Source organism: Equus quagga, chromosome 3 (assembly GCF_021613505.1).
Source record: "Equus quagga isolate Etosha38 chromosome 3, UCLA_HA_Equagga_1.0, whole genome shotgun sequence".
NCBI lineage: Eukaryota > Metazoa > Chordata > Mammalia > Perissodactyla > Equidae > Equus > Equus quagga.
Window position 1 is genome coordinate 105,003,994 of NC_060269.1, and position 12,319 is coordinate 105,016,312.

The 12,319-nt window shown below is 34.3% G+C and overlaps 1 protein-coding gene across 6 annotated transcripts in view; it reads left to right on the forward strand.

Annotated features, from left to right (window-relative positions):
• EPHA5 (EPH receptor A5) overlaps positions 1–12,319 on the forward strand; it is a 329,244-nt gene that overhangs the window by 22,092 nt on the left and 294,833 nt on the right. For all 6 annotated transcript variants that reach the window (XM_046657571.1, XM_046657573.1, XM_046657572.1 and 3 more), the window contains exon 2: positions 4,769–4,833. In XM_046657571.1, the coding sequence (XP_046513527.1) occupies positions 4,769–4,833 (65 nt within the window). The remainder of the gene's footprint in view (positions 1–4,768; positions 4,834–12,319) is intronic.

Consider the following 12,319-nt stretch of genomic DNA (forward strand, 5'->3'; position numbering starts at 1 on the left):
AGGATTTACGAGTTTTCTTATGCATATTCTATTTTATTCATTCTGTCCTCTACTTGCCTTGCTTGAATCCCAACAAAAAGAATGAGTTAGCAACCCTCTGGCTTTTCTAAAAGTAAATTCTTTAAAAGCTTCCCTCTGTTTGTTCAAGAAAGAATTAAAATTATTAGAGTGTAGTATTAAAATTGAAGCATATTTAAGATGAGTTTGAATTAGTTTCTATTATAATCTGCTGTTTGGTTGGACAGAGAGTTAACTGATTTTTACTTCTTAACAATTTCCTGTGTCAGTCTTTTTTTTTCCTATACTAACTTTAGGAATTTGCAACAGACTACATACTCATTGACCCCTGTAGAGTTATTCCTCTTGGAGAATCAATCTTCTTAATTACTGATTAGAATACCAACCAATATGCCCATCTTCATTGTAATTATACAATGGCTGAGGGAAAAATGACCTTGAAGGCTGTCTCTCAGTTTAATGGCGTGACTTTATTTTAAAATATAAATAACAGAATAACAACATTTTTCAAAAAATTTCTGATATCTAATTAACGTCTTCCAGCGTAACTGTGGTATCAAACATTTCCTCTAATTATATTCATTAGTGACTTCTCCAGGACAAGTTTTAATTAAGTTGTACAATGAAGATCAATATTCATTGTGTATTCATTGCAATTTACAACAAGCATATATACTGTTGAGAACAATTTAATTACTGTAATTGTAGCACAGAAGATACTTAGTGACTGTGCTCCATTATGCCAATCCCCACTTTTAATAAATTTGATAGTGAAATTGGAAAATGAGCTTCTGAAAACTCACATTTATATATACCCTATGTCTAAACTTCTGTTTTTTGTGTAACTGGCTTAAGTAGTGGCAGAAATGGAAGAATTAATAATATCAGTGGCATAGTGCTTTTTCATACATGCCATCATGAATGTTAAGAAATTATTAGAGCACAAATAAGAACAGCTGTAATAATAGTTATATTGGTTATGTGAAAAATAATTTAGAGGTGTTGGGGAATAAGAATACTCCATTTTTCCCAAAATAAGACTTCAAATTTTGTTACTTCTATTTCTTTAAATAGAAGTAGTATTTTGATCCATAAGGAATGCCTCCAAATATGCTAACTTCTGTTAATGAAGATCATGCTACTGATGCACTATACAAAAATTTTGGAAGTAGAGATTTTCTATTAGCATCGTAGGTATATACCAGGGTTTCTCAGCTTGGACATTAGTGAAATTTGAGCCAGATAATTATTTCCTGGGGGGTGGGGGAAGTTTTGGTGTGCATTGAAGGATGTTTGGTCATATATCTGGCTTCTTCAAATGAGATACCAGTAGCAAATACTGCCCCTACCTTCCACTTTTGACAATCAAAGATGTCTTCAGAATTTAGCATATGTCCATGTGGAGAACCACAAGTGTATGTTGATTCACACATGCCCCCCTGATCTGCCACTGACTAAACAATTCATTCGTAAGACAAACAGTGATTTAGCTGTTTTGAGCTCAGGCTAGGGTCATAGGCATTAGTCAAATGTAGTGTTCTTTTAGGGGAAAAACACAATTTTGTGTACTCAGTGTTTTGGAGATAAGAATTGGGTGTTATTAGAATATTCAGTAATAATACCTAACACAAATTAAGGAAAAGGAGGATCAGATATGGCTTCCTGGAGAAGGCAGTTCCTGAAAATTGTTTTGTAGGAGAAATGAGGAGTTAGCAGTTCAGAAAGGGGGAAGGGCATTTGAGAAAGCTAACGAGGCATGTGCAAAACTGGGAGGTAAAAGAAAGCTCTCTCTTTCTCTAAAGATCTATACAGATCTAGTCTTGGATATCTACATGTAAGTTACACATATCGATATATATCTGTCTATCTGTATATATCATTTTGGCTATTTCCCCTGGGGCATCAAATCTCAATTTTCTCTGCATTATATGAACAAAATTACAATATAGAAGTCTGCAAGTAATTGCCTAAAACATCTAATTTTCCTTCAATTTCCAATTCTCTAATGGTATATATAAATATCTACTTTGCATTGTGAATTTTATGAAATCAGGAAGGCAACTTCTGACAGTAGTGGGAAGTGACGCATGTATTTCCTATAAACCCACTTATCTATTTTTCTGAAGACAACCTTTGACAAGATAATCATGAGATAATATACATTCCTATGGTGGCTATTTTCACACGTTTAGTAATGTAGTCCAATATTGAAGACGCCCAATAAATTGTATTAACAGCCACGATAGCATTTTGAGTTCACTCGTTTACTTTCACACACATAGGTATTTTAAGCCAAAAAAGAGAAAAATAGTAATTTAGATTAAAGTTAATTCAAGTGAAAGTAACTAAACTTTAGAAAGACATCTGGAATTCTGTTGGTAATAAAGAAGATTTCAAGATCCACATATTATTAAGAGGTCAACAAGGAATGCTGTGTTTCTCATGGCAGGCTAGTTATGAATTCTTAGAATTCCTATGCACATCAGTTTGCCACCACAGGATTAAGTTCAATTTCACTGCCGTCATCGTAGAAGGCCTTGAGTTTGCTGACTTGCTCTGCTTTATCTAGTCTACACAGATATGCTGCTGCTCAATATCAAAGGCGAATCAAATGAATCAAGATGAATAAACATAACGATTTAGGTTCTGCACTCCCCTGGTATTTAGTCATGTCTAGACACAGCCCTAGTGTCCCAGAAAAACTAAAATGAGGACAAGGACATTTAAGTTTAGTGTAGCCTTATTCCCATGGAAACCAGGAAAGCCCACAATAGAGTAAAAAGAAAAGTACGGATGTAATTGAAAAATTAGATTTAGTGGAATGACTGGAGGATTTTCAAGGTCAGTGGATAGGGGAACAGTTTTAATTTGTTTTTTTGTTTTTGCTGTTTTAAACAATGGTCTTTTCAGTTAGGTCAATTTCTTTTAAAAAGGGAATTATTGCACCAATTATTTATTTTATTATTCCCTAAAGTCAATATGATGTGTGTAGGCTCAAGATGATACAAACATTCTATAAGCATGCATTTTTATAGATAAAGAGCTCAGAACTTAATGAGGGAAATAACAAAGTACATTGGACACACAAATTTATGTATATATGTATGTATATCGAACATGCAAATATATATGTGGTATTGAGTATATTTCTGTGTGTTTTCTAAAAGTTTTGTTTTTGATTTATCTTTAGATTACTAATATTATAGACACCTTTGTTTATAAGATATGTATGTTTGCATATGTTATATGAAATAAAATGACAGATAATAAGGGTTAAATGCACATAATTTCTACAGTGTGTAGAAAATTTTTATTTCAGTTCTGATCTTGATTTCCTCAGTGATAATAACTTTATCTTATATTCTCTTATAGAAGTATTATAATACATTTCTCAGCCCATCATCTGTTAATACTGTAGTATCCCAGGCTTACACTTGCAGATAGAAACATCTTTTTGTGTGTGTGTGTGTTAGGAAGTTTCACCCTGACCTAACATCTGCACCAGTCTTCCTCTGCTTTGTATGTGAGATGCCTCCACTGCATGGCTGACAAGTGGAGTGGGTCCACACCTGGGATCTGAACCTGCGAACCTGGTTAAACCGCAAAGGTTTAACCACCTGGCTACAGGGCTGGCCCCCTAGAATCATCTTTTTTAGAACTGTTGGCATTTCAAGGTATTGGCTTTTGAATGTGGTTTAAAGAAGCTCCACTACCTCTGATGAGAGATAACCCAAGTGCTTCCCTTTTGGGTCCAAATGCTATGCTCATGCAAAGTGGTTCAGCTGCACGGTGTACCAGATAGACTCATAAGAGGGAAAGATATTGATTTATGATCCTGGTCTAAATCATTTTGACTACACAACACCCTTTAAGCTAGTTTGATTTGAGGGGAACAGTAAGTGAATGTACTGAAAAATAAATACTGTGTTTGTTTGTATGTGTGCATGCACGTGTGTGTACATACTTTTCCATGTCTTCCTTTTGAAATAATAATATTCAGACTTCCATCCTGGGAGTTTCCAAATACTTTAGGATATCAAGCCAGAATTGAGATCTGCCTTTCAAAAATGTAGCTGATAGTTCTGTAAGAATCATATTTTAGGCTTGGTTATATATAAGTAGTAGAAGATACCTTTGGGAATGCAGTGGACACAACTATAGCAACAATCCTGAGAGCTGCTATAATTTCCTTGGCTTGGTTAAGGGTGTTTAGATTTATTTCTTAATTAAACTTGCAATTTGGATTACAGATTTCGGTTGCTATTGCAAAAAAATGTTACAAGCTTGGGAATAGTTTATTGCTGTTTAATGTAAATTATTTGTTAATTGCTTTATAACAGCTTTCCAGAAGAAAATATAGTACATTAAGCCACAATTTTATGGCTGCAGCTTAATCCCAAGACCTAGAGCCTTTAAAAAAGCAGCATGGTCCCTACAGTTTTTTGTGGACCTTTAGTTTTTTCTTTTCCTTATTATTAATTCTTTTCCTTTATTCTTGTTTGACCAGAAAGCACTTAGGGTGATGATTTGTTTACGTGTTTTTGCTGTAATTGTTCTCCAACTGTTTATTCAAAATCACTTGTCCTCTTGCATCCAAATAATGTTTTCTTTAAATTGTAACCCTTGTATTCATCTTAATAAATGCTTAATCTAATTTCCATTATGTAAACAATATGCACTCTTAATAACTCTGTGAAATAGTGGTGGCTTTTTATATATTTCACTCAGCTTTGTGTTCTTTCTCTTTCAGTGAATTTACTGGATTCACGTACTGTCATGGGCGACCTGGGATGGATTGCTTTTCCGAAAAATGGGGTAAGCCTTTATGAAATTTTCCCTACAACTTAAGCTGCCTAAGTAGACATCATGCTAAATGTTGTGTATGATTGAAAATTCACTGGACATATTTGTTGTTAAAAGAGGAGGGCTATGTGTGGGTGGGGGAAGGAAGGAGACCTCAAATTAGCTCTGACCTGGAGAAGGAAGCAAATAGGGAAGGGATTTCAATGACCGAATAACAAATATTTTATCTTCCTCTCTGAGAATTTCTCTGTAAAGTAATGTGAAGTTTCCTTCAGCATTCAGGAGAGTTTCAGACTGAAACAACCCATAAACTTTTAGAATTGGTTTATGTATGTAAAAAGAAAAAGCATTTGATTTGCTGCTGATTTGCCATTATTGTAGTTATATTGGATAGGAAATAAAAGTTAACATGTCAATGACCCGTGTTGATTCCAACACTTAGGACTGACTTATTTTGTACTTCATTCCCTACATCAGGGAATAAAAATATTATAAGAAATTCATTTAAATTCCATTGAGATTAGAAATTTCTCAGATTATCAGGTCAGTCATCCTTCAAAGGCTTTCTTTCAATTCTTAAATTTTTTCTTCACTGAAAATTTTCAGAAAAGATGTTTCATTGGAAGATTTTTATAATCAACAATTGTTTTTATTAGTAAATTATTTTACTGGTGTACATTAAAAATAGTCTTTTGGTTGAAAATTAGGTAAGCCAGTTTTTTAACAATACACATATTAATGTATTTATAATACTAACAATCCAATTAAACTAACTAATAGTACACAGATTATATTAAAAAGTGTTCCACTATCTTTTGCTCAGTTAAAAACACATCCGTATTAAGATGGAAACTGAAAGCGTAAGTGAAATATCATGACATAAAATCATTATATCACACAGAAAATATTGACCGTATTGCATGAGTATTATATTAAAAACAATTTAGACTTTGAGAGATTTTTATTATATAAAAACTTTAATATCATCTATTTTCTAATTTTTAAGCTAAAACTACCCAAATTCATTATGGAACCACCTGTGACAAAGACAAATAATATTTTCAATCCTCCACTTTAAGAAAAAAATTAAACAATTTGAATACTTAAAACTTCATAATATAGTGTATTTATGTAATTAATTTAGAAAGTTATTCACACGAATAATATTTCATATGCCTTTGAAGATTAATTTCAGTTTAAGTAATTGCATATTATAATAAATCTGGTTATAACAGCCATATAGCCAAACTTTTAATTGTTTTTCCCATTTGATGAATAAATCAGGTATGTTAATCAGTCCTTTACTAAGAAAGTTATCATTATGAAAGCAAACAAGTAGTATTAGTTGTTCTAATTCATAGTAATTTATATGTTAACATCCTAATCTCAATGTGTTTTCTCTTTTTTCATTAACTTGGTATTTCTTTTTGGGTGTTAAAAATTATGGTTGCATTTAGAGGTATAATATAGATAAAGTAATACTAGTAGATTGTTAAGATATTAGAACATCAGATGAACCAAATGAGAAAATAATTGTCTCACTCAGATAACCAGTGCCAACATAATGGCGTATGTTCTCTGTCTGCCTCTCTTTTACTTTCTTTCATTTTTCTCCTCCCACCCTCACCCCCACATTCTTTTCTTTCTTTCATATCATCACCCCTATACAAGTAGATGGCTGACTAACATCCATTTATGAGGGCCTATGAATATATTTTGTAGTCTGCATTTTCTCACATAGCAACAATGATTTATTACATAAATATTTTAAATTGCCCTTTCTGAGAAGATAGCTGACACATTGAGTTGAAATTAATTTTTTAAAAGCCTGAGAAAATATATCAGATTCTCTTTGAATTTAGTTTTGTGTTTCTCTTGTTTCTGTTCAGAAGTTATCAGACAAGGTTTGACAGAGTGTATCTGTGAGGGTAAATCTGATGCAATTCTTCCTGCAATTAGAAATTTTGAGGGAAATTACTCAATTTTGTGCATGACTTCTGTATAAAGCACAATTGATTCCTTTATAAAAAACATAATCCCTTTGTATCAGGAATGAATACTTTCCGATCATTCAAACACTTCATGCTTTGTTTTTCTTTCTATTTTAATTGTTAGTATAGTGTCAATTTTGCTCAGGTTTTTTGAGTATTTTTTTCAAAATTCTTGTAATTTTTTGAGTGATATCTCTTTTGATGTATCTATGCCTGATGTTAATAGTGAAGAAAAAGAAGCTAATTTAGAGAAATTTAGTGAATTTGAGCTTGTCCAACTATGAGGAACGTGTGTGGAATCTAGGTGTTATATTTTGTGTTACGTCACTGAAATGCAAAATGAAGGAAAATTTTAAATTATATTTTAAAGAAAATGTGCAAAGTACAAGTAATTCTAATAAGAAGTATATATACTTTTAATATATTGTTCATAGTCTGTGCCATTTATGATTTGATAAGTGATCTAACTCCAGGAGAAATATAGATCCTCAGAGGGATGTCAGCAAAAATTGTGGAGTAAGGGCCTCTGAAAATTTCCTCCTCCATAAAAGCCACGAGAAAACTGACAAGCATTGTCAGAATCAACTGTCTAGAACTCTGGAAATTAACCAAAGTCTTGGAGCAATCCAGGGAACATTTATTCAAGAAAAGTGATGAATTTTGTTAGAACAGCTAGCTTTATGGCATTTTGAGGTGCTCTATGTCCTTCCTTGCCCCTCCAGATGTGAGGTTCCCTTGAAAACCCAAAAATCTGCCATCATGATGAAAGCCAGCAGTCTGGCAAGCACTGATGGGGGCGGAGTGAAGTAGGAGGTTCTTCAAAGTCTTGAGCCCAGAGAATTGTCATTATTTGACCTGCTAGCTCCCTGGAAGACTGCTCTTGTAAGGCTGTCTTGATTTGATCTGACTCAGCTCTCCCAGTCCGAAAGCCTTTATTATGCTAAGTAAAGAAGAATATTCTTTTCTCAGAACATTTTCCTGAACTTCAGGCCTTAGGAATGAATATTTTAGTATTTTATTTCTTAGACTGATAAAAAACGCTCACCAAATCTGCACCTAAGAATTGGGAAAGTACTTAGGAGAAACGCTGTTACTCATCCCTTGTAGTTACGCACGCATTCCATACGCTTCCTAGAAACAATCATTGCACCTGTAAAACTTTTTTGAAGCTTATAAGCTCCTAGGCTTCTTGTAGCTATCTCTTATTTACCACTATCCAGTGTTTCTAAAACTTGGCTCTGGTGTATAATAGAATAATAAATATTTCTTGGAAAGATAACTTTTTTCTTTTGAGGAAGATTAACCCTGAGCTAACTACCGCCAATCCTCCTCTTTTTTTGCTGAGGAAGACTGGCCCTGAGCTAACATCCATGCCCATCTTTCTCTACTTTATACATGGGATGCCTACCACAGTATGGCTTTTGCCAAGCGGTGCCATGTCTGCACCCGGGATCCAAACTGGCGAACCCTGGGCCGCTGAGAAACAGAACATGCGAACTTAACTGCTGCACCATGGGGCTGGCCCCTAACATTTTGTTTTTTTAATTTGTAAGATGGGGTATAAATTACTGAGATATAGGTTTGCATGAGGATGAAAAAGTGGGACCAAGAGTAGGGCTTGGCAAAGGTTGGTACTCAGTAAACATTCTTTCTTTGACCTTCTGTTGCATTTCTTTTCTCCTCGTACTAAGAGATTCACCAGTCCATCAGGTTTTTTGTTTCTTTTTGCATATATCAATATGAATTTATTGTCGGCACTTAAAGAATGGGGCCTTCATGTAAAATCTGAATTTTTCTATTCAGTTGGAAGTTTCAGAAAGCCGGAGCTAACTGCCTCCTATGACCTCAACAGCCCAAAGCTGAGTAAGGGCTGTTCTTTTAAGAGAGGAAGCAAATTCTCCTGTTTGACTTGGTTTTCCACCTTACACCCTTCGATCATTTAAGTTGCCAGTCTATAATGTTGACACTACTGCGGAGTCATGTCATGTTTTTAATATTGCACAAGCATCAGGATTTTCTTTTGTTTCAGGAGGAACTTTGTTTTTTAAAAAGTTCTCTAATTGTTACTTGCTCAGATGGTTTCTTCCTAGTTTTGTTTGAGTGCTTCACGTTAGTTAGGACCTATCATTTGAATTTGGGCTTCAGCATGTGCTTTTTTAGCCACAATGTATCAGATAGACTGTATGTGTGTGTGTGTGTGTGGGTGGGTGTGGGTGTGTTTACCTCACGGTAGTAACTTGAACTCTCCTTCTGTTTTTTTATTCTGGATATATCTAGAAGTATTATGTTACAGTAAAGTTTGATTTTGTGCATATTTTCTGGATTCATTCATTCAATAGATACGTATTGGCACTTTGCATGTGCCAGTCACTCTTCTGGGCACCAGGGTCATAGCAGTGAAGAAAGAAAACAGAAGTCCTGACGTCCTGGAGTATGAGGCCGCATTGTTATTTTCAGAATGAGTAGTCAGAGTGTTAGAGCAATGTGGTAGATGAAATGCTGTCTAGTTCTATCTCTTCTTTCTATACATATACAGAAGTGTCAAAGAGGTGACAGCATTTGCTCAAGGTCATTCAAGTAGTTTTTGACACCAATGGGAAGAGCATGTGTTTTGTATTTGGCACATGTGGTATCGCATAACTGTTTCTAATTGTCTTGCCATGAAAAAAATACTCTGTCATGTATATACATTCATTTAGTACTAAAGATGACAATGCAAAAAGAGATGCTTAGTAATCTTTTTGCAGTTGAGGAAAATGAGGCTCAGTAAGAGTAAGTGACTTGCCTAAGGATATGCAGTTGGCAAGACACTGAGGCCATTTAAACCTAGGTCTTCCAGGACCCTGATTATTTAAACTAGAGGTGAGCTCTTCAAACAGCTAGGTCTCCCGCGATTTGACTAGGCTCTGGATGGTGCCCTGACTTATAGTTTATAGAAGGAATTCAAAAAATATATAGCACATAGGTGCTCAAATATATAAGTTGCGTTTGTTATATTGTGCGTATATAATAAATATGATTAGATAAATAGATAATTAAAAGGATGGATTAACCTGACTCTCAGCTATGTCTTTAATTCACTTTATTATTTTGGGACCTCTGTGAATCTCAGCTTTTCTATTTGTTAAGTGGGAGTAGATGGCTATTATCATCTATCTTGAAGTGTTGTTTTTAGGATAAATAAGATAATGTATTTGAATGCACCACGTGATCCCTAAATCACTAAAGATATAGAGAAGATGACAGCTGATTAAAAACCTTCCATATTACTGCTTTCAGATGTAGCTAGAAAGCAATATTTTAGTAGTTAAAAGGGAACAACCACTTAGCTATCTCTTTGACATTTGACTATTCAATGAAGTAAGTAAACGTTAAAAGTTTTCATACCTCAACACCCAAATGTGGGATCCTATACTCCAGTCTCACTTTGAATAAAATTAAGGGAAAGAGTTGTAAGCTTTTTTAAAAAACAGTTTTTTCAGAAATGATCTTTAATTCTAAACAGAAACTAAAACAAACAAGCCAAATACAGACTGGCTTAATTGATGTAAAATATGCATAGTAGTCCTCCATTCTGAATTTCACTGCTTGTTTGAGTAACTATTTGTTTTCCTCCAGAGCACCTTTTGTTAATAGTTTAACGGAGGTTCTCAAACTTTTTCGGCTTCAACCCATTAGGGCATAATTTTAACAGTAATTGTGATTTTTAAGAATGGGGCTAAGGAATAATAAAGAGGCTTGAGAATTCATTGATTTCATCATGGACTCTATGGTCATCCCTCTATGTTTTCATAAGGTTTTATTTTAAATTATTTGTAAATTTTCTTGCGTTGTGGATTTTTTAAAATGCACAGACTTTATTGTTTTAGAGAAATTTTGGGTTTACAGAAGAGTAAGAAGAAAGTATGGAGAGTTCCTGTACACCATCTCAATATCCTCTAACCCTGTTTCCACTATTATTAGCATATTGCATTGGTGTGGCACATTTGTTACAATTGGTAAGTCAATATTGAAACATTATTATTAACTAAAGGCCATAGCTTATATTTGAGTTCACCCTTTCTGTTATACGTTCTATGGGTTTTGACAAATGTATAATGATATGTATTTACCATTACAGCATAATACAGAACAAATTCACTGTCCTAAAACTCCCTTGTGCTCCACCTTTTCAGCCCTTGGTCCTTTCCTCCCTCTTCCTCCCTAATCCCTGGCAAATACTGATCTTTTTACTGTCCCTATAGTTTTGCCTTTTCAAGAATGTCACACATGAGCTGGAATCACAGTTTTAGCATTTTGAGATTGACTTCCTTTGCTTAGCAACATGCATTTCATTCTATGCCTTTTTGTGGCTTGAGAGTACATTTATTTTTATCATAGAATATCCCTCTATGTTTATTTTATTGAAGTCATAATGGTTTATAACACTGAATTTTCAGTTGTACATCATTATTTGTCAGTCACCATATAAATGTGCCCCTTTACCCCTTAATGTCAACCCCCTCAAACCCCTTCCTCTCTGGTAACCAGTAATCTCTACTCTTTGTTGACATGTTAGTTTATCTTCCACATGAGTGAAATCATACGGTGTTTATCTTTCTCTGCCTGGCTTATTTTGCTTAACGTAATACCCTCAAGGTTTAGCCATGTTGCTGTGAATGGTACCATTGCATCATTTTTTATTGCTGAGTAGTATTCCATTGTGTATATATATATATATATATATATATATATACACCACATCTTCTTTATATATTCATCAGTCGCTGGGCACTTGGGTTGCTTCCACATCTTGGCTATTGTGAATAATGCTGCAATGAACATAGGGGTGCATAAGTCTCTTTGAATTGTTGATTTCAAGTCCTTTGGATAAATACTCAGTAGTGGGAAAGCTGGATCATATGGTATTTCTATTTTAATTTTTTGAGAAATCTCCATACTGTTTTCCATAGTGGTTGCATCAGTTTGCATTCCCACTAGCAGTGTATGAAGCTTCCCTTTTCTCCACATCCTCTCCATTTCCTAGTTTTTGTCTTGGTGATTATAGCCATTCTAAGGGATATAAGGTGATATCTCAGCGTAGTTTTGTTGTGCATTTCCCTGATGATTAGTGATGTTAAACATCTTTTCATGTGCATTTTGGCCATCTGTTTATCTTCTTTGAAAAAATGTCAGTTCATATGCTCTGCCCATTTTTTGTTTGTTTCTTTGTTGTTGAGTTGTGTGAGTTCTTTACATATTTTGGAGATTAACTCCTTGTCAGAAATATGACTTACACATATTTTTTCCCACTTGGTGGGTTGTCTTTTCATTTTATCTCTGATTTCCTTTTCCTTTCAGAAGCTTGTTAGTCTGATGAAGTCCCATTTGTTTATTTTTTTTTTTTTTTAGTTTCCCTTGCCTGAGTGGACATGGTCTTCGAAAAGATCCTTCCATGACCACTGTCAAAGATGTACTGCATATATTTTCTTCTAAGAGTTTTATGGTTTCATGTCTTACCTTCATGT